Source organism: Salmo salar, unplaced genomic scaffold (assembly GCF_965601325.2).
Source record: "Salmo salar unplaced genomic scaffold, fSalSal1 ptg000525l, whole genome shotgun sequence".
NCBI classification, from domain to species: Eukaryota; Metazoa; Chordata; class Actinopteri; order Salmoniformes; family Salmonidae; genus Salmo; species Salmo salar.
Window position 1 is genome coordinate 558992 of NW_027675410.1, and position 24691 is coordinate 583682.

The 24691-nt window shown below is 50.9% G+C and overlaps 1 protein-coding gene across 1 annotated transcript in view; it reads left to right on the forward strand.

Moving 5' to 3' along the window:
• The window catches only part of LOC145876251 (anoctamin-1), a 58836-nt gene that overhangs the window by 16918 nt on the left and 17227 nt on the right, over positions 1-24691 (forward strand). The window contains exons 5-11 of the mRNA XM_082972037.1: positions 158-309; positions 1388-1442; positions 1552-1603; positions 11165-11220; positions 11389-11433; positions 16793-16857; positions 18688-18822. Coding sequence (XP_082828163.1) covers positions 158-309; positions 1388-1442; positions 1552-1603; positions 11165-11220; positions 11389-11433; positions 16793-16857; positions 18688-18822 — 560 coding nt within the window. The remainder of the gene's footprint in view (positions 1-157; positions 310-1387; positions 1443-1551; positions 1604-11164; positions 11221-11388; positions 11434-16792; positions 16858-18687; positions 18823-24691) is intronic.

Below are 24691 nucleotides of genomic sequence, written 5' to 3' on the forward strand. Positions count from 1 at the left end.
CCTGTCTCCCTGCCTGTCTCCCTGCCTGTCTCCCTGTCTGTCTGTCTCCCTGTCTGTCTCCCTGTCTGTCTCCCTGCCTGTCTCCCTGCCTGTCTCCCTGCCTCCCTCCCTCCCTGTCTCCCTGCCTGTCTCCCTGCCTGTCTGTCTGTCTGTCCAGAGCTATGATCTGAAGCAGGAGCATGGGTTCAGTGCCAGCCTCAGTGAGTTCTGGAGGAAGGTGAACCAGCCGTTCCAGCCCAACATCCCCCAGCCAGGCCACAGCACCACCAAGCAGCTCTCTCACTGCTTCTCCAGGGACAAACTACACTTGTAAGATGCACCTCGCCCCGCACCACACCACGCCATACCACGCCCCACACCACGCCCCCGCGCCCCGCCCCCCTAACCACACCACGGCCCACCTCGCCACACCCCACCCCACACCCCTCGCCACGCCCCACACACCCCGCCCCACACCCCTCTCCCCGCACCACACCACGCCCCGCCCCCCACACCACCCCTCGCCACGCCCCACACACCCCGCCCCACACCATGCCCCCCACACCCCGCCCCACACCACGCCACGCCCCGCCCCCCACACCCCGCCCCGCCTGCCACGCCCCGCCCCACGCCCCGCCCCCCACGCCCCGCCACGCCCCGCCCCACACCACGCCCCACACCACGCCCCGCCCCCCCCACACTCTGACAACAGCTGGTCTGTATATGGAGTCACCAGCTGAGTTTCTCTGAGTTGACACCTGTTCTCTACAGATTTAACATCTCCTCTAAACACCTGTTCTCTACAGATTTAACATCTCCTCTAAACACCTGTTCTCCTCAGATTTAACATCTCCTCTAAACACCTGTTCTCTACAGATTTAACATCTCCTCTAAACACCTGTTCTTTGTTCTCTACAGATTTAACATCTCCTCTAAACACCTGTTCTCTGTTCTCTACAGATTTAACAACTCCTCTAAACATCTGTTCTTTGTTCTCTACAGATTTAACATCTCCTCTAAACACCTGTTCTTTGTTCTCTACAGATTTAACATCTCCTCTAAACACCTGTTCTCTACAGATTTAACATCTCCTCTAAACACCTGTTCTCTACAGATTTAACATCTCCTCTAAACACCTGTTCTCTGTTCTCTACAGATTTAACATCTCCTCTAAACATCTGTTCTTTGTTCTGTACAGATTTAACATCTCCTCTAAACACCTGTTCTTTGTTCTGTACAGATTTAACATCTCCTCTAAACACCTGTTCTTTGTTCTGTACAGATTTAACATCTCCTCTAAACACCTGTTCTTTGTTCTGTACAGATTTAACATCTCCTCTAAACACCTGTTCTTTGTTCTGTACAGATTTAACATCTCCTCTAAACACCTGTTCTTTGTTCTGTACAGATTTAACATCTCCTCTAAAGATACCTTCTTTGACAACGCAACACGCAGTCGAATAGTAAGTCTGTCATTCCGGATGTTTCTGAATGTCAAGAATCAATGGGAATATGGTTTCAGGTCTCTGTTTCTCTCTGACGCAATGTTCTGTGTGACCTGAACCTTCTCAGGTGTACGAGATCCTGAGACGGACCCCTTGCACACGCACCTGCCAATCCATGGGTGAGTGACCTTTGACCCCTGACCTTAACCCAAACCCTGCACACGCACCTGCCGATCCATGGGTGAGTGACCTTTAACCCCTGACCTTAACCCAAACCCTGCACACGCACCTGCCGATCCATGGGTGAGTGACCTTTAACCCCTGACCTTAACCCAAACCCTGCACACGCACCTGCCGATCCATGGGTGAGTGACCTTTAACCCCTGACCTTAACCCAAACCCTGCACACGCACCTGCCGATCCATGGGTGAGTGACCTTTAACCCCTGACCTTAACCCAAACCCTGCACACGCACCTGCCGATCTATGGGTGAGTGACCTTTAACCCCTGACCTTAACCCAAACCCTTGCACACGCACCTGCCAATCTATGGGTGAGTGACCTTTAACCCCTGACCTTAACCCAAACCCTGCACACGCACCTGCCGATCCATGGGTGAGTGACCTTTAACCCCTGACCTTAACCCAAACCCTGCACACGCACCTGCCGATCCATGGGTGAGTGACCTTTAACCCCTGATTTGCCCAAAGTTGCCTACTTTATGAGGTCGTTGACCTTCTCCATGGTTCCTCAGTAGAGGTCCATGTTGGGGTCCAGTGAGAGATTGGGGTTCTCAATGGTTCCTCACATCACAATACCACACTACCCTGTCCACTACCACACTACCCTGTCCACTACAACACTACCCTGTCCACTAAACCACTACCCTGCCCACTACCACACTACCCTGTCCACTACCACACTACCCTGTCCACTACCACACTACCCTGCCCACTACCACACTACCCTGTCCACTACCCTGTCCACTACCCTGCCCACTACCACACTACCCTGTCCACTACCACACTACCCTGTCCCCTACCACACTACCCTGTCCACTACCACACTCCCCTGTCCACTACCACACTACCCTGCCCACTACCACACTACCCTGTCCACTACCACACTACCCTGTCCACTACCACACTCCCCTGTCCACTACCCTGTCCACTACCCTGTCCACTACCCTGTCCACTACCACACTACCCTGTCCACTACCACACTACCCTGTCCACTACCACACTACCCTGTCCACTACCACACTACCCTGTCCACTACCCTGTCCACTACCACACTACCCTGTCCACTACCACACTACCCTGTCCACTACCACACTACCCTGTCCACTACCCACACTACCCTGTCCACTACCACACTACCCTGTCCACTACCCTGTCCACTACCACACTACCCTGTCCACTACCACACTACCCTGTCCACTACCACACTACCCTGTCCACTACCCACACTACCCTGTCCACTACCACACTACCCTGTCCACTACCCTGTCCACTACCCTGTCCACTACCCTGTCCACTACCCTGTCCACTACCACACTACCCTGTCCACTACCACACTACCCTGTCCACTACCCACACTACCCTGTCCACTACCACACTACCCTGTCCACTACCACACTACCCTGTCCACTACCACACTACCCTGTCCACTACCACACTACCCTGTCCACTACCACACTACCCTGTCCACTACCACACTACCCTGTCCACTACCACACTACCCTGTCCACTACCCTGTCCACTACTCCACTACCCTGTCCACTACCCTGTCCACTACTCCACTACCCTGTCCACTACCCTGTCCACTACCACACTACCCTGTCCACTACCACACTACCCTGTCCACTACCACACTACCCTGTCCACTACCACACTACCCTGTCCACTACCACACTACCCTGTCCACTACCACACTACCCTGTCCACTACCACACTACCCTGTCCACTACTACACTACCCTGTCCACTACCACACTACCCTGTCCACTACCACACTACCCTGTCCACTACCACACTACCCTGTCCACTACCCTGTCCACTACCACACTACCCTGTCCACTACCCACACTACCCTGTCCACTACCACACTACCCTGTCCACTACCCTGTCCACTACCACACTACCCTGTCCACTACCACACTACCCTGTCCACTACCCTGTCCACTACCACACTACCCTGTCCACTACCCTGTCCACTACCACACTACCCTGTCCACTACCACACTACCCTGTCCACTACCACACTACCCTGTCCACTACCACACTACCCTGTCCACTACCACACTACCCTGTCCACTACCACACTACCGTGTCCACCACCACACTACCCTGTCCACTACCACACTACCCTGTCCACTACCACACTACCCTGTCCACTACCACACTACCCTGTCCACTACCCACACTACCCTGTCCACTACCACACTACCCTGTCCACTACCACACTACCCTGTCCACTACCACACTACCCTGTCCACTACCACACTACCCTGTCCACTACCCACACTACCCTGTCCACTACCACACTCCCCTGTCCACTACCACACTCCCCTGTCCACTACCACACTCCCCTGTCCACTACCACACTCCCCTGTCCACTACCACACTACCCTGTCCACTACCACACTACCCTGTCCACTACCACACTACCCTGTCCACTACCCACACTACCCTGTCCACTACCACACTACCCTGTCCACTACCACACTACCCTGTCCACTACTACACTACCCTGTCCACTACCACACTACCCTGTCCACTACCCTGTCCACTACCCTGTCCACTACCACACTACCCTGTCCACTACCCTGTCCACTACCCTGTCAACTACCACACTACCCTGTCCACTACCACACTACCCTGTCCACTACCACACTACCCTGTCCACTACCACACTACCCTGTCCACTACCCTGTCCACTACCACACTACCCTGTCCACTACCACACTACCCTGTCCACTACCCTGTCCACTACCCTGTCCACTACCACACTCCCCTGTCCACTACCACACTACCCTGTCCACTACCACACTACCCTGTCCACTACCCACACTACCCTGTCCACTACCACACTACCCTGTCCACTACCACACTACCCTGTCCACTACCACACTACCCTGTCCACTACCCTGTCCACTACCACACTACCCTGTCCACTACCACACTACCCTGTCCACTACCACACTACCCTGTCCACTACCCACACTACCCTGTCCACTACCACACTACCCTGTCCACTACCACACTACCGTGTCCACCACCACACTACCCTGTCCACTACCACACTACCCTGTCCACTACCACACTACCCTGTCCACTACCACACTACCCTGTCCACTACCACACTACCCTGTCCACTACCCACACTCCCCTGTCCACTACCACACTCCCCTGTCCACTACCACACTCCCCTGTCCACTACCACACTCCCCTGTCCACTACCACACTACCCTGTCCACTACCACACTACCCTGTCCACTACCACACTACCCTGTCCACTACCACACTACCCTGTCCACTACCACACTACCCTGTCCACTACCACACTACCCTGTCCACTACCACACTACCCTGTCCACTACCACACTACCCTGTCCACTACCACACTACCCTGTCCACTACCCTGTCCACTACCCTGTCCACTACCACACTCCCCTGTCCACTACCACACTACCCTGTCCACTACCACACTACCCTGTCCACTACCCACACTACCCTGTCCACTACCACACTACCCTGTCCACTACCACACTACCCTGTCCACTACCACACTACCCTGTCCACTACCACACTACCCTGTCCACTACCCTGTCCACTACCCTGTCCACTACCACACTACCCTGTCCACTACCCACACTACCCTGTCCACTACCACACTACCCTGTCCACTACCACACTACCCTGTCCACTACCACACTCCCCTGTCCACTACCACACTACCCTGTCCACTACCACACTACCCTGTCCACTACCACACTACCCTGTCCACTACCACCCTCCTGTCCACTACCACACTTCCCTGCCCACTACCACACTACCCTGCCCACTACCACACTAGCCTGTCCACTACCACACTACCCTGCCCACTACCACACTACCCTGTCCACTACCACACTACCCTGTCCACTACCCTGTCCACTACCACACTACCACACTACCCTGTCCACTACCACACTACCCTGTCCACTACCCACACTACCCTGTCCACTACCACACTACCCTGTCCACTACCACACTACCCTGTCCACTACCACACATCCCTGTCCACTACCACACTACCCTGTCCACTACCACACTACCCTGTCCACTACCACACTACCCTGTCCACTACCACACTACCCTGCCCACTACCACACTACCCTGTCCACTACCCTGTCCACTACCCTGTCCACTACCACACTACCCTGTCCACTACCACACTACCCTGTCCACTACCACACTACCCTGTCCACTACCACACTACCCTGTCCACTACCCACACTACCCTGTCCACTACCACACTACCCTGTCCACTACCCTGTCCACTACCACACTACCCTGTCCACTACCACACTACCCTGTCCACTACCACACTACCCTGTCCACTACCACACTACCCTGTCCACTACCACACTACCCTGTCCACTACTACACTACCCTGTCCACTACCACACTACCCTGTCCACTACCCTGTCCACTACCCTGTCCACTACCACACTACCCTGTCCACTACCACACTACCCTGTCCACTACCACACTACCCTGTCCACTACCACACTACCCTGTCCACTACCACACTACCCTGTCCACTACCCTGTCCACTACCCTGTCCACTACCCTGTCCACTACCACACTACCCTGTCCACTACCACACTCCCCTGTCCACTACCACACTCCCCTGTCCACTACCACACTCCCCTGTCCACTACCACACTCCCCTGTCCACTACCACACTCCCCTGTCCACTACCACACTACCCTGTCCACTACCACACTACCCTGTCCACTACCCTGTCCACTACCACACTACCCCGTCCACTACCACACTACCCCGTCCACTACCACACTACCCTGTCCACTACCACACTACCCTGTCCACTACCACACTACCCTGTCCACTACCACACTCCCCTGTCCACTACCACACTACCCTGTCCACTACCACACTACCCTGTCCACTACCACACTACCCTGTCCACTACCCACACTACCCTGTCCACTACCACACTCCCCTGTCCACTACCACACTCCCCTGTCCACTACCACACTCCCCTGTCCACTACCACACTACCCTGTCCACTACCACACTACCCTGTCCACTACCACACTACCCTGTCCACTACCCACACTACCCTGTCCACTACCACACTACCCTGTCCACTACCACACTACCCTGTCCACTACTACACTACCCTGTCCACTACCACACTACCCTGTCCACTACCCTGTCCACTACCCTGTCCACTACCACACTACCCTGTCCACTACCCTGTCCACTACCCTGTCAACTACCACACTACCCTGTCCACTACCACACTACCCTGTCCACTACCACACTACCCTGTCCACTACCACACTACCCTGTCCACTACCCTGTCCACTACCACACTACCCTGTCCACTACCACACTACCCTGTCCACTACCCTGTCCACTACCCTGTCCACTACCACACTCCCCTGTCCACTACCACACTACCCTGTCCACTACCACACTACCCTGTCCACTACCCACACTACCCTGTCCACTACCACACTACCCTGTCCACTACCACACTACCCTGTCCACTACCACACTACCCTGTCCACTACCCTGTCCACTACCACACTACCCTGTCCACTACCACACTACCCTGTCCACTACCACACTACCCTGTCCACTACCCACACTACCCTGTCCACTACCACACTACCCTGTCCACTACCACACTACCGTGTCCACCACCACACTACCCTGTCCACTACCACACTACCCTGTCCACTACCACACTACCCTGTCCACTACCACACTACCCTGTCCACTACCACACTACCCTGTCCACTACCCACACTCCCCTGTCCACTACCACACTCCCCTGTCCACTACCACACTCCCCTGTCCACTACCACACTCCCCTGTCCACTACCACACTACCCTGTCCACTACCACACTACCCTGTCCACTACCACACTACCCTGTCCACTACCACACTACCCTGTCCACTACCACACTACCCTGTCCACTACCACACTACCCTGTCCACTACCACACTACCCTGTCCACTACCACACTACCCTGTCCACTACCACACTACCCTGTCCACTACCACACTACCCTGTCCACTACCCTGTCCACTACCCTGTCCACTACCACACTCCCCTGTCCACTACCACACTACCCTGTCCACTACCACACTACCCTGTCCACTACCCACACTACCCTGTCCACTACCACACTACCCTGTCCACTACCACACTACCCTGTCCACTACCACACTACCCTGTCCACTACCACACTACCCTGTCCACTACCCTGTCCACTACCCTGTCCACTACCACACTACCCTGTCCACTACCCACACTACCCTGTCCACTACCACACTACCCTGTCCACTACCACACTACCCTGTCCACTACCACACTCCCCTGTCCACTACCACACTACCCTGTCCACTACCACACTACCCTGTCCACTACCACACTACCCTGTCCACTACCACCCTCCTGTCCACTACCACACTTCCCTGCCCACTACCACACTACCCTGCCCACTACCACACTAGCCTGTCCACTACCACACTACCCTGCCCACTACCACACTACCCTGTCCACTACCACACTACCCTGTCCACTACCCTGTCCACTACCACACTACCACACTACCCTGTCCACTACCACACTACCCTGTCCACTACCCACACTACCCTGTCCACTACCACACTACCCTGTCCACTACCACACTACCCTGTCCACTACCACACATCCCTGTCCACTACCACACTACCCTGTCCACTACCACACTACCCTGTCCACTACCACACTACCCTGTCCACTACCACACTACCCTGCCCACTACCACACTACCCTGTCCACTACCCTGTCCACTACCCTGTCCACTACCACACTACCCTGTCCACTACCACACTACCCTGTCCACTACCACACTACCCTGTCCACTACCACACTACCCTGTCCACTACCCACACTACCCTGTCCACTACCACACTACCCTGTCCACTACCCTGTCCACTACCACACTACCCTGTCCACTACCACACTACCCTGTCCACTACCACACTACCCTGTCCACTACCACACTACCCTGTCCACTACCACACTACCCTGTCCACTACTACACTACCCTGTCCACTACCACACTACCCTGTCCACTACCCTGTCCACTACCCTGTCCACTACCACACTACCCTGTCCACTACCACACTACCCTGTCCACTACCACACTACCCTGTCCACTACCACACTACCCTGTCCACTACCACACTACCCTGTCCACTACCCTGTCCACTACCCTGTCCACTACCCTGTCCACTACCACACTACCCTGTCCACTACCACACTCCCCTGTCCACTACCACACTCCCCTGTCCACTACCACACTCCCCTGTCCACTACCACACTCCCCTGTCCACTACCACACTCCCCTGTCCACTACCACACTACCCTGTCCACTACCACACTACCCTGTCCACTACCCTGTCCACTACCACACTACCCCGTCCACTACCACACTACCCCGTCCACTACCACACTACCCTGTCCACTACCACACTACCCTGTCCACTACCACACTACCCTGTCCACTACCACACTCCCCTGTCCACTACCACACTACCCTGTCCACTACCACACTACCCTGTCCACTACCACACTACCCTGTCCACTACCACACTACCCTGTCCACTACCACACTACCCTGTCCACTACCACACTACCCTGCCCACTACCACACTACCCTGTCCACTACCCTGTCCACTACCCTGTCCACTACCACACTACCCCGCTCCACTACCCTGTCCACTACCACACTACCCTGTCCACTACCACACTACCCTGTCCACTACCACACTACCCTGTCCACTACCCTGTCCACTACCACACTACCCTGTCCACTACCACACTACCCTGTCCACTACCCTGTCCACTACCACACTACCCTGTCCACTACCACACTACCCTGTCCACTACCACACTACCCTGTCCACTACCACACTCCCCTGTCCACTACCACACTCCCCTGTCCACTACCACACTCCCCTGTCCACTACCACACTCCCCTGTCCACTACCACACTCCCCTGTCCACTACCACACTACCCTGTCCACTACCACACTACCCTGTCCACTACCACACTACCCTGTCCACTACCACACTACCCTGTCCACTACCACACTACCCTGTCCACTACCACACTACCCTGTCCACTACCACACTACCCTGTCCACTACCACACTACCCTGTCCACTACCACACTACCCTGTCCACTACCACACTACCCTGTCCACTACCACACTACCCTGTCCACTACCCACACTACCCTGTCCACTACCACACTACCCTGTCCACTACCACACTACCCTGTCCACTACCACACTACCCTGTCCACTACCCTTGTCTTTCTCTCTTCGCCTGAGCCTCTCCCCCTCCAATTCCCTTTATCGTCCTGTCTCTCTCTCCCCCCCCCTCTCTTCCCAGTTCCCTTTATCGTCATCTCCTCTCCTGAAGTGGGTTGTGGGGGTCAGGCTGAGATTGAAGCAGAGGCATGTGGGAGTTGTGGTCTCTGTAGCTGTGCTGTGATTGGCTCGTTGGTGAAGCTAATCACTGTGATGTTTCAGGTCTTGTTAATTAGTTCATGAGGTAATGAATCAATTAGTTAAAGCTGTTCCACTGAGCTCATTCCTGTCCTCTCCTGCCCCCTCCTCTCCTCTCCTGCCCTCTCCTCTCCTCTCCTCTCCTCTCCTCTCCTCTCCTCTCCTCTCCTCTCCTCTCCTCTCCTGCCCTCTCCTCTCCTCTCCTGCCCTCTCCTCTCCTCTCCTGCCCTCTCCTCTCCTGCCCTCTCCTCTCCTCTCCTCTCCTCTCCTGCCCTCTCCTCTCCTCTCCTCTCCTCTCCTCTCCTGCCCTCTCCTCTCCTCTCCTGCCCTCTCCTCTCCTCTCCTGCCCTCTCCTCTCCTCTCCTGCCCTCTCCTCTCCTCTCCTGCCCTCTCCTGCCCTCTCCTCTCCTGCCCTCTCCTCTCCTGCCCTCTCCTCTCCTGCCCTCTCCTCTCCTCTCCAGCCGTCTCCTCTCCTCTCCTCTCCAGCCCTCTCCTCACCTGCCCTCTCCTCTCCTCTCCTCTACTCTCCTCTCCTGCCCTCTCCTCTCCTGCCCTCTCCTCTCCTCTCCTGCCCTCTCCTCTCCTCTCCTGCCCTCTCCTCTCCTGCCCTCTCCTGCCCTCTCCTCTCCTGCCCTCTCCTCTCCTGCCCTCTCCTCTCCTGCCCTCTCCTCTCCTGCCCTCTCCTCTCCTCTCCAGCCCTCTCCTCTCCTCTCCTCTCCTGCCCTCTCCTCTCCTGCCCTCTCCTCTCCTCTCCTCTCCTGCCCTCTCCTCTCCTCTCCTGCCCTCTCCTCTCCTCTCCTGCCCTCTTCTCTCCTCTGTTGCCCCCCCACCGCGCCTCTTATCTCCTCTCTGAATGGGGAAAGCTGATACAGATCGCTGAAGCATCTCTCTCTAATATTAGATGAGTTTGTTGAGTAACCGACACCTCTTTCTCCCCCAGGCATCACCACGTTAATAGCTAAAGGTGTCTATGACTCTGCCTTCCCTCTCCACGATGTAAGTGACACTTCCTGTCCTTCCCTGCTGCACATACAGTATTTGTGATAATGTTACTTGTTAACCCCGTGATAATGTGTGGATAAACGCAAACTGTAATACACTGTGAGCTTTACTAATTGTGTTGTGATTGGTCTGTCTGACTCGTCCCCCCCCCTCTCTCTGCAGGGGGATTATAAGGTCGTGGGTCGCTCGGAGAGGAACGACAGACAGGTAACTACGGGCTGTACTGTACTAGTCTATAATATACTGTTGTTACAACCCGTAACCTGGGAAACCACACGCTAAATGAAGGGAATAACAAAATGTATTTATTCCATAAAGTAAACACAACAGTAATCAGATGATTCATGACAGTCTGTAAATTAGGTGTCAACTGCCCAAACCACAAGGAAACAACCGAAGGTATGAATGGAGAGAGGGAAGGTATGCGTGGAGAGAGGGAAGGTATGCGTGGAGAGAGGAAAGGTATGCGTGGAGAGAGGAAAGGTATGCACGGAGAGAGGAAAGGTATGCACGGAGAGAGGAAAGGTATGCGTGGAGAGAGAGGAAAGGTATGCATGGAGAGAGGGAAGGTATGCATGGAGAGAGAGGAAAGGTATGCATGGAGAGAGGGAAGGTATGCATGGAGAGAGGAAAGGTATGCATGGAGAGAGGGAAGGTATGCATGGAGAGAGGAAAGGTATGCATGGAGAGAGAGGAAAGGTATGCATGGAGAGAGAGGAAAGGTATGCACGGAGAGAGAGGAAAGGTATGCACGGAGAGAGGAAAGGTATGCACGGAGAGAGGAAAGGTATGCACGGAGAGAGGAAAGGTATGCACGGAGAGAGAGGAAAGGTATGCATGGAGAGAGAGGAAAGGTATGCACGGAGAGAGAGGAAAGGTATGCACGGAGAGAGGAAAGGTATGCACGGAGAGAGGAAAGGTATGCACGGAGAGAGGAAAGGTATGCACGGAGAGAGGGAAGGTATGCACGGAGAGAGGAAAGGTATGCACGGAGAGAGGAAAGGTATGCACGGAGAGAGGAAAGGTATGCACGGAGAGAGGAAAGGTATGCACGGAGAGAGGAAAGGTATGCACGGAGAGAGGAAAGGTATGCACGGAGAGAGGAAAGGTATGCATGAGAAGAGGAATGTCTTGCTGAATGTGGAAACAGTGGCTTTATTTCACAGCTGAGCCCATCAGCCCCGCCCACCTCTCCTACTCCGCCCAACCCCATCAGCCCTCCCAGCTCCGCCCACTTCTCCTACTCCGCCCATCCCCATCAGCCCTGACCGCTCCGCCCACCTCTCCTACTCCGCCCATCCCCATCAGCGCCTGACCGCTCCGCCCACCTCTCCTACTCCGCCCAACCCCATCAGCCCTCCCAGCTCCGCCCACTTCTCCTACTCCGCCCATCCCCATCAGCCCTGACCGCTCCGCCCACCTCTCCTACTCCGCCCAACCCCATCAGCCCTCCCAGCTCCGCCCACCTCTCCTACTCCGCCCATCCCCATCAGCCCCGCCCACCTCTCCTACTCCGCCCATCCCCATCAGCCCTGACCGCTCCGCCCACCTCTCCTACTCCGCCCATCCCCATCAGCCCTCCCAGCTCCGCCCACCTCTCCTACTCCGCCCATCCCCATCAGCCCTCCCTGCTCCGCCCACCTCTCCTACTCCGCCCATCCCCATCAGCCCTCCCAGCTCCGCCCACCACTCCTACTCCGCCCATCAATCTCCTGCAGGAAGTCAGCACAGCAAAACCCAGTAGACAGGGCAGGGAGGCGCCGTCACGCTGTACTCCACTACAGTGCTTCCCAAACTGGGGGTTGGGACCCACTCGTGGGTCCAGGTGGGTCACAGGATTTAGCTTTAAAACTGCAACATTTTCTCTCTGCTGCCAAGATATGTTGGGTGTTTTGTTTTCACACTCAACCCTTAAGATGGGTCACGAAACGAAGAAAAAACGTTTGGGTAACCCTGATGTCTGAACTCTACTCTGATGTCTGAACTCTACTCTGATGTCTGTACTGAACTGTACTCTGATGTCTGAACTCTACTCTGATGTCTGAACTCTACTCTGATGTCTGAACCCTACTCTGATGTCTGAACCCTACTCTGATGTCTGAACTCTACTCTGATGTCTGAACTCTACTCTGATGTCTGAACTCTACTCTGATGTCTGAACTCTACTCTGATGTCTGAACTCTACTCTGATGTCTGAACTCTGCTCTGATGTCTGAACTCTACTCTGATGTCTGAACTCTACTCTGATGTCTGAACTCTACTCTGATGTCTGAACTGTACTCTGATGTCTGTACTGAACTGTACTCTGATGTCTGAACTCTACTCTGATGTCTGTACTCTACTCTGATGTCTGTACTGAACTGTACTCTGATGTCTGAACTCTACTCTGATGTCTGAACTCTACTCTGATGTCTGAACTCTACTCTGATGTCTGAACTCTACTCTGATGTCTGAACTCTACTCTGATGTCTGAACTCTACTCTGATGTCTGAACTCTACTCTGATGTCTCAACTCTACTCTGATGTCTGAACTCTACTCTGATGTCTGAATTCTACTCTACTCTGATGTCTGAATTCTACTCTACTCTGATGTCTGAACTCTACTCTGATGTCTGAACTCTACTCTGAAGTCTGAACTGAACTCTACTCTGATGTCTGTTCTGAACTCTACTCTGATGTCTGAACTCTACTCTGATGTCTGAACTCTACTCTGATGTCTGAACTCTACTCTGATGTCTGAACTCTACTCTGATGTCTGAACTCTACTCTGATGTCTGTACTCTACTCTGATGTCTGTACTGAACTCTACTCTGATGTCTGTACTGAACTCTACTCTGATGTCTGTACTGAACTCTACTCTGATGTCTGTACTGAACTGTACTCTGATGTCTGAACTCTACTCTGATGTCTGAACTCTACTCTGATGTCTGAACCCTACTCTGATGTCTGAACCCTACTCTGATGTCTGAACCCTACTCTGATGTCTGAACTCTACTCTGATGTCTGAACTCTACTCTGATGTCTGAACTCTACTCTGATGTCTGAACTCTACTCTGATGTCTGAACTCTACTCTGATGTCTGAACTCTACTCTGAAGTCTGAACTGAACTCTACTCTGATGTCTGTTCTGAACTCTACTCTGATGTCTGAACTCTACTCTGATGTCTGAACTCTACTCTGATGTCTGAACTCTACTCTGATGTCTGAACTCTACTCTGATGTCTGAACTCTACTCTGATGTCTGTACTCTACTCTGATGTCTGTACTGAACTCTACTCTGATGTCTGTACTGAACTCTACTCTGATGTCTGTACTGAACTCTACTCTGATGTCTGTACTGAACTGTACTCTGATGTCTGAACTCTACTCTGATGTCTGAACTCTACTCTGATGTCTGAACCCTACTCTGATGTCTGAACCCTACTCTGATGTCTGAACTCTACTCTGATGTCTGAACTCTACTCTGATGTCTGAACTCTACTCTGATGTCTGAACTCTACTCTGATGTCTGAACTCTACTCTGATGTCTGAATTCTACTCTACTCTGATGTCTGAACTCTACTCTGATGTCTGAACTCTACTCTGATGTCTGAACTCTACTCTGATGTCTGTTCTGAACTCTACTCTGATGTCTGTTCTGATCTCTACTCTGATGTCTGAACTCTACTCTGATGTCTGAACTCTACTCTGATGTCTGAACTCTACTCTGATGTCTGTACTCTACTCTGATGTCTGTACTGAACTCTACTCTGATGTCTGTACTGAACTCTACTCTGATGTCTGTACTGAACTCTACTCTGATGTCTGAACTGAACTCTACTCTGTCTGTACTCTACTCTGATGTCTGAACTCTACTCTGATGTCTGAACTCTACTCTGATGTCTGAACTCTACTCTGATGTCTGAACTCTACTCTGATGTACTCTACTCTGATGTCTGAACTCTACTCTGATGTCTGTACTCTACTCTGATGTACTCTACTCTGATGTCTGAACTCTACTCTGATGTCTGAACTCTACTCTGATGTCTGAACTCTACTCTGATGTCTGAACTCTACTCTGATGTCTGAACTCTACTCTGATGTCTGAATTCTACTCTGATGTCTGAATTATACTCTGATGTCTGAATTCTACTCTGATGTCTGAATTCTACTCTGATGTCTGAACTGAACTCTACTCTGATGTCTGTTCTGAACTCTACTCTGATGTCTGTTCTGAACTCTACTCTGATGTCTGAACTCTACTCTGATGTCTGAATTCTACTCTGATGTCTGAACTCTACTCTGATGTCTGAACTCTACTCTGATGTCTGAACTGAACTCTACTCTGATATCTGTTCTGAACTCTACTCTGATGTCTGTTCTGAACTCTACTCTGATGTCTGAACTTTACTCTGATGTCTCAACTCTACTCTGATGTCTGAATTCTACTCTACTCTGATGTCTGAACTCTACTCTGATGTCTGAACTCTACTCTGATGTCTGAACTCTACTCTGATGTCTCAACTCTACTCTGATGTCTCAACTCTACTCTGATGTCTGAACTCTACTCTGATGTCTGAATTCTACTCTACTCTGATGTCTGTACTCTACTCTGATGTCTGAACTGAACTCTACTCTGATGTCTGTTCTGAACTCTACTCTGATGTCTGAACTCTACTCTGATGTCTGAACTCTACTCTGATGTCTGAACTCTACTCTGATGTCTGTACTCTACTCTGATGTCTGTACTCTACTCTGATGTCTGTACTCTACTCTGATGTCTGTTCTGAACTCTACTCTGATGTCTGAACTCTACTCTGATGTCTGAACTCTACTCTGATGTCTGTACTCTACTCTGATGTCTGTACTGAACTCTACTCTGATGTCTGAACTGAACTCTACTCTGTCTGTACTCTACTCTGATGTCTGAACTCTACTCTGATGTCTGAACTCTACTCTGATGTCTGAACTCTACTCTGATGTCTGAACTCTACTCTGATGTCTGTTCTGAACTCTACTCTGATGTCTGAACTCTACTCTGATGTCTGAACTCTACTCTGATGTCTGAACTCTACTCTGATGTCTGAACTCTACTCTGATGTCTGAACTGAACTCTACTCTGATGTCTGAACTCTACTCTGATGTCTGAACTCTACTCTGATGTCTGAACTCTACTCTGATGTCTGAACTCTACTCTGATGTCTGAACTCTACTCTGATGTCTGAACTCTACTCTGATGTCTGAACTCTACTCTGATGTCTGAACTCTACTCTGATGTCTGAACTCTACTCTGATGTCTGAACTCTACTCTGATGTCTGTACTCTACTCTGATGTCTGAACTCTACTCTGATGTCTGTACTCTACTCTGATGTCTGAACTCTACTCTGATGTCTGTACTCTACTCTGATGTCTGAACTGAACTCTACTCTGATGTCTGAACTGTACTCTGATGTCTGAACTCTACTCTGATGTCTGTACTCTACTCTGATGTCTGAACTGAACTCTACTCTGATGTCTGAACTCTACTCTGATGTCTGAACTCTACTCTGATGTCTGAACTCTACTCTGATGTCTGTTCTGTCTAAGCTGCTGCATGATGAGTGGGCCAGATATGGAGCCTTCTACAAATACCAACCTGTGGACCTCATCAGGTATCAACATTACTACATGACATTATCATTGGGTGCCGGCATTGCTACATTATTACCACATTACCAACAATACTATGTTATTACAACACTACATTATCAGGTGCCAACATTACCACAACTATATTACATTATCATCTGGTACCAACATTACTACATTATTATTTCATTACATTATCACCAGGTGCCCACGTTATTGTCACATCAGGCAACCACATTATCATTACATTATCATCAGGCACCAATAATATTACCACATTATCATCAGGCAACTACATTATCATTACATTATCACCGGGTACCAGCATTATTGTTACATTATCATCAGATACATACATTACTATTACATTATCATCAGGTACCAAGATTACTATATTATTACTGCATTACAATATCATCAGGTATTAGCATTACTACAATGTTACCATATTACTACATTATTATTACATTATCAGATACCAACATTACTATGCTATTACTACATTACATTATCATCAGGTATCAACATTACATTATAACTGCATTACATTATCAGATAACAACATTAATGCTATTACTACATTATGATCAGGTATCATTACATTATTACTGCATTACATTATCAGATACCAACATTACTATGATATCACTACATTATCATCAGGTATCATTACATTATTACGGCATTACATTATCAGATAACAACATTACTATGATATTACTACATTATCATCAGGTATCATTACATTATTACTGCATTACATTATCAGATACCAACATTACTATGCTATTACTACATTATCATCAGGTATCATTACATTATTACTGCATTATATTATCAGATACCAACATCACTATGCTATTACTACATTATCATCAGGTATCATTACATTATTACTGCATTACATTATCAGATACCAACATCACTATGCTATTACCACATTATTATCAGGTATCAACATTACATTATTACTACATTATATTATCAGATACCAACATTACTATGCTATTGCTACATTATCATCAGGTATCACACTACATTATTACTGCATTATCAGGTATCATTATTACATTATTACTGCATTACATTATCAGGTACCAATACTACTACATTATTACTACATAGCATGATCATTAGATACCATTATTACTGCATTACATTATCAGGTACCAATACTACTACATTATTACTACATAGCATGATCATTAGATACCATTATTACTGCATTACATTATCAGGTACCAATACTGCTACATTATTACTACATACCCTGATCATTAGATACCATTATTACTGCATTACATTATCAGGTACCAATACTGCTACATTATTACTACATAGCCTGATCATTAGATACCATTATTACTGCAATACATTATCAGGTACCAATACTGCTACATTATTACTACATAGCCTGATCATTAGACACCATTATTACTGCATTACATTGTCATAATTTTTTACAGAGCAACTTACAGGAACAATTAGGGTTAAGTGCCTTGCTCATGGGCACATTGACCGATTAAAAAAATAAATAATAATAATAATAATAATTGTAATAATAATCAAAAAATATATATACTTTATTTGATTTATTTTCATTTTTTCACCTGGTCACCTCAAGGATTCAAACCAGCGACCTTTCGGTTACTTGCCCAACGCTCTTAATCGCCAGGCTACCTTAGTTACCAACATTATTAGATTATTACTACATTATCATGGATCATTATTACCAGTGAATCCAAACCCCCAAAACAGCAGCCTCATCAGGAATCAGCACCAGTCTCTATTAGTACATTACTGGATTATAATGAGGATCACACATCTGTCCGCTGATGACCTCTGATTTACAGGAAGTACTTTGGAGAGAAGATCGGTCTGTACTTCGCCTGGCTGGGCGTCTACACCCAGCTGCTCATACCGGCCTCTCTGGTCGGGATTATTGTCTTCTGCTACGGCTGTTACACTGTGGATATGGACGTACCCAGGTACACACACAGACACACGCACACACACACACACACACACACACACACACACACACACACACACAGACCAGCTACATGCCAGGTACACACACACACACACACACACACACACACACAGACCAGCTACATGCCAGGTACACACACACACACACACACACACACACACACACAGACCAGCTACATGCCAGGTACACACACAGACCAGCGACATGCCAGGTACCCACAGACTAGCTACATGCCAGGTACACACAGACCAGCGACATGCCAGGTACCCACAGACCAGCTACATGCCAGGTACCCACTGAGCAGCTACATGCCAGGTACACACAGACCAGCTACATGCCAGGTACCCACAGACCAGCTACATGCCAGGTACCCACAGACCAGCTACATGCCAGGTACCCACAGACCAGCGACATGCCAGGTACACACAGACCAGCTACATGCCAGGTACCCACAGACCAGCTACATGCCAGGTACACACAGACCAGCGACATGCCAGGTACCCACAGACCAGCGACATGCCAGGTACCCACAGACCAGCTACATGCCAGGTACACACAGACCAGCAACATGCCAGGTACACACAGACCAGCTACATGCCAGGTACCCACAGACCAGCGACATGCCAGGTACACACAGACCAGCGACATGCCAGGTACACACAGACCAGCTACATGCCAGGTACACACAGACCAGCTACATGCCAGGTACCCACAGACCAGCTACATGCCAGGTACCCACAGACCAGCGACATGCCAGGTACACACAGACCAGCGACATGCCAGGTACACACAGACCAGCGACATGCCAGGTACACACACAGACCAGCTACATGCCAGGTACACACACAGACCAGCTACATGCCAGGTACACACACAGACCAGCTACATGCCAGGTACACACAGACCAGCTACATGCCAGGTACACACAGACCAGCTGTACACACACAGATCAGCGACATGCCAGGTACCCACACAGACCAGCTACATGCCAGGTACCCACACAGACCAGCGACATGCCAGGTACACACAGACCAGCTACATGCCAGGTACACAGACCAGCTGTACCCACACAGACCAGCGACATGCCAGGTACACACAGACCAGCTACATGCCAGGTACACAGACCAGCTGTACACACACAGACCAGCTACATGCCAGGTACCCACACAGACCAGCGACATGCCAGGTACCCACACAGACCAGCGACATGCCAGGTACCCACAGACCAGCTGTACCCACACAGACCAGCGACATGCCAGGTACACACAGACCAGCTACATGCCAGGTACACAGACCAGCTGTACCCACACAGACCAGCGACATGCCAGGTACCCACACAGACCAGCGACATGCCAGGTACCCACAGACCAGCGACATGCCAGGTACCCACAGACCAGCTACATGCCAGGTACCCACACAGACCAGCGACATGCCAGGTACACACAGACCAGCGACATGCCAGGTACACACACAGACCAGCTACATGCCAGGTACCCACAGACCAGCTACATGCCAGGTACCCACAGACCAGCTACATGCCAGGTACACACAGACCAGCGACATGCCAGGTACCCACTCTAGTCGTGTCTGTGTGTAGGAGGAACATTGGTCAGACTGGAAACAACAGCAGAACAGGAAATCCCTGGGGCCTCCATTTTAGAAACGTCGTGTCCTCCATTTTAGAAACGTCGTGTCCAGTACGCCCCAAAACATGCCCGCGCCAGCTTTCAGGCAAAACCTGCCGTTTCTATAGGAACTGACAATGTGCTTATCGTCCCGCAAACGTTAGAGATCCTGCTGTATGTTCCTGCTGTCTGACGTACTGCCAACGTTAGAGATCCTGCTGTATGTTCCTGCTGTCCGACGTACTGCCAACGTTAGAGATCCTGCTGTATGTTCCTGCTGTCTGACGTACTGCCAACGTTAGAGATCCTGCTGTATGTTCCTGCTGTCTGACGTACTGCCAACGTTAGAGATCCTGCTGTATGTTCCTGCTGTCTGACGTACTGCCAACGTTAGAGATCCTGCTGTATGTTCCTGCTGTCTGACGTACTGCCAACGTTAGAGATCCTGCTGTATGTTCCTGCTGTCCGACGTACTGCCAACGTTAGAGATCCTGCTGTTCGACGTACTGCCAACGTTAGAGATCCTGCTGTATGTCCCTGCTGTTTGACGTACTGCCAACGTTAGAGATCCTGCTGTATGTTCCTGCTGTCTGACGTACTGCCAACGTTAGAGATCCTGCTGTATGTTCCTGCTGTCTGACGTACTGCCAACGTTAGAGATCCTGCTGTATGTTCCTGCTGTCTGACGTACTGCCAACGTTAGAGATCCTGCTGTATGTTCCTGCTGTCTGACGTACTGCCAACGTTAGAGATCCTGCTGTATGTTCCTGCTGTCTGACGTACTGCCAACGTTAGAGATCCTGCTGTATGTTCCTGCTGTCTGACGTACTGCCAACGTTAGAGATCCTGCTGTATGTTCCTGCTGTCTGACGTACTGCCAACGTTAGAGATCCTGCTGTATGTTCCTGCTGTCTGACGTACTGCCAACGTTAGAGATCCTGCTGTATGTTCCTGCTGTTCGACGTACTGCCAACGTTAGAGATCCTGCTGTATGTTCCTGCTGTCTGACGTACTGCCAACGTTAGAGATCCTGCTGTATGTTCCTGCTGTCTGACGTACTGCCAACGTTAGAGATCCTGCTGTATGTCCCTGCTGTTCGACGTACTGCCAACGTTAGAGATCCTGCTGTATGTTCCTGCTGTCTGACGTACTGCCAACGTTAGAGATCCTGCTGTATGTTCCTGCTGTCTGACGTACTGCCAACGTTAGAGATCCTGCTGTATGTTCCTGCTGTCTGACGTACTGCCAACGTTAGAGATCCTGCTGTATGTTCCTGCTGTCTGACGTACTGCCAACGTTAGAGATCCTGCTGTATGTTCCTGCTGTCTGACGTACTGCCAACGTTAGAGATCCTGCTGTATGTTCCTGCTGTCTGACGTACTGCCAACGTTAGAGATCCTGCTGTATGTTCCTGCTGTCTGACGTACTGCCAACGTTAGAGATCCTGCTGTATGTTCCTGCTGTCTGACGTACTGCCAACGTTAGAGATCCTGCTGTATGTTCCTGCTGTCTGACGTACTGCCAACGTTAGAGATCCTGCTGTATGTTCCTGCTGTCTGACGTACTGCCAACGTTAGAGATCCTGCTGTATGTCCCTGCTGTTTGACGTACTGCCAGAAGGCAACAGCAACCCAGTAACCGTATACAGGAATATATGAGTCATTCAGAACAGAGCATCAGCTGGATATAACAGGATGCCATTAGTGAGAAGAATATATTTTATCTTTGCGTTCTAAAATAGTTTGAGGCATTTTTCCGTTTATTTAATCTCCGTGAGCCACAGGCCTACCGTTTATTTAATCTCCGTGAGCCACAGGCCTTCCCGTGTGGCTCAGCTGGTAGAGCATGGTGTGTGCAACGCCAGGGTTGTGGGTTCGATTCCCACGGGGGGCCAGTACAAAAACAAAACTAAACTAAAAAAATGCATGAAATGAAATGTATGCATTCACTACTGTTAGTCGCTCTGGATAAGAGTGTCTGCTAAATGACTAAAATGTAAAAAAATGTCTGTAGAATAAATTCCTCACCTTTTCTGACTGTGATGGTTTCCAAGGCTACTCGTGCAATAGCCTACCGTTCATCCCACAACCAGGAAGTACAGGCTCCCTACCGTTCATCCCACAACCAGGAAGTACAGGCTCCCTACCGTTCATCCCACAACCAGGAAGTACAGGCTCCCTACCGTTCATCCTACAACCAGGAAGTACAGGCTCCCTACCGTTCATCCCACAACCAGGAAGTACAGGCTCCCTACCGTTCAACCAGGAAGTATAGGCTCCCTACCGTTCATCTCACAACCAGGAAGTACAGGCTCCCTACCGTTCATCCCACAACCAGGAAGTACAGGCTCCCTACCGTTCAACCAGGAAGTACAGGCTCCCTACCGTTCATCCCACAACCAGGAAGTACAGGCTCCCTACCGTTCATCCTACAACCAGGAAGTACAGGCTACCTACCGATCCTCCCACAACCAGGAAGTACAGGCTCCCTACCGTTCATCCCACAACCAGGAAGTACAGGCTCCCTACCGTTCATCCCACAACCAGGAAATACAGGCTCCCTACCGTTCATCCCACAACCAGGAAATACAGGCTCCCTACCGTTCAACCAGGAAGTACAGGCTCCCTACCGTTCAACCAGGAAGTACAGGCTCCCTACTGTTCATCCTACAACCAGGAAGTACAGGCTCCCTACCGTTCATCCCACAACCAGGAAGTACAGGCTCCCTACCGTTCAACCAGGAAGTACAGGCTCCCTACCGTTCATCCTACAACCCGGAAGTACAGGCTCCCTACCGTTCATCCCACAACCAGGAAGTACAGGCTCCCTACCGTTCATCCCACAACCAGGAAGTACAGGCACCCTACCGTTCATCCCACAACCAGGAAGTACAAGCTCCCTACCGTTCATCCCACAACCAGGAAGTACAGGCTCCCTACCGTTCATCCTACAACCAGGAAGTACAGGCTCCCTACCGTTCAACCAGGAAGTACAGGCTCCCTACCGTTCAACCAGGAAGTACAGGCTCCCTACCGTTCAACCAGGAAGTACAGGCTCCCTACCGTTCATCCCACAACCAGGAAGTACAGGCTCCCTACCGTTCATCCTACAACCAGGAAGTACAGGCTCCCTACCGTTCAACCAGGAAGTACAGGCTCCCTACCGTTCATCCCACAACCAGGAAGTACAGGCTCCCTACCGTTCATCCCACAACCAGGAAGTACAGGCTCCCTACCGTTCAACCAGGAAGTACAGGCTCCCTACCGTTCATCCTACAACCAGGAAGTACAGGCTCCCTACCATTCAACCAGGAAGTACAGGCTCCCTACCGTTCATCCCACAACCAGGAAGTACAGGCTCCCTACCGTTCAACCAGGAAGTACAGGCTCCCTACCGTTCATCCCACAACCAGGAAGTACAGGCTCCCTACCGTTCAACCAGGAAGTACAGGCTCCCTACCGTTCATCCTACAACCAGGAAGTACAGGCTCCCTACCATTCAACCAGGAAGTACAGGCTCCCTACCGTTCATCCCACAACCAGGAAGTACAGGCTCCCTACCGTTCATCCTACAACCAGGAAGTACAGGCTCCCTACCGTTCAACCAGGAAGTACAGGCTCCCTACCGTTCAACCAGGAAGTACAGGTTCCCTACCGTTCATCCCATCTGTCATTTTAAATGGACCCAGTTCAGTAGTAGAAAGAGCAGCTGTTTCTGATATTTTACTGATCTGAGATGCACTTTAAGCCTTTTACACGCCGATTCTACAATGCCGCTGTAGATTACCGACCAACGGTAACGGCTAACGGGCCCCTCTTTAAGCCTTTCACACCCCGATTCTACAATGCCGCTGTAGATTACCGACCATTTTCTAGATTGACAGCGTTACCCTGTTATGGTTGATTCCAACAGCCACGCAAATACGACAACAGGTTGTTACCAAGTTAACTTTGCGATATGGACAGAGATATTATTGTTAGAAAAACAAGACCGTTAGCGTGCCGCTGTAGCAATATAAAGAGGGGCCCGTTAGCGTGCCGCTGTAGTAATATAAAGAGGGGCCCGTTAGCGTGCCGCTGTAGCAATATAAAGAGGGGCCCGTTAGCGTGCCGCTGTAGCAATATAAAGAGGGGCCCGTTAGCGTGCCGCTGTAGTAATATAAAGAGGGGCCCGTTAGCGTGCCGCTGTAGCAATATAAAGAGGGGCCCGTTAGCGTGCCGCTGTAGCAATATAAAGAGG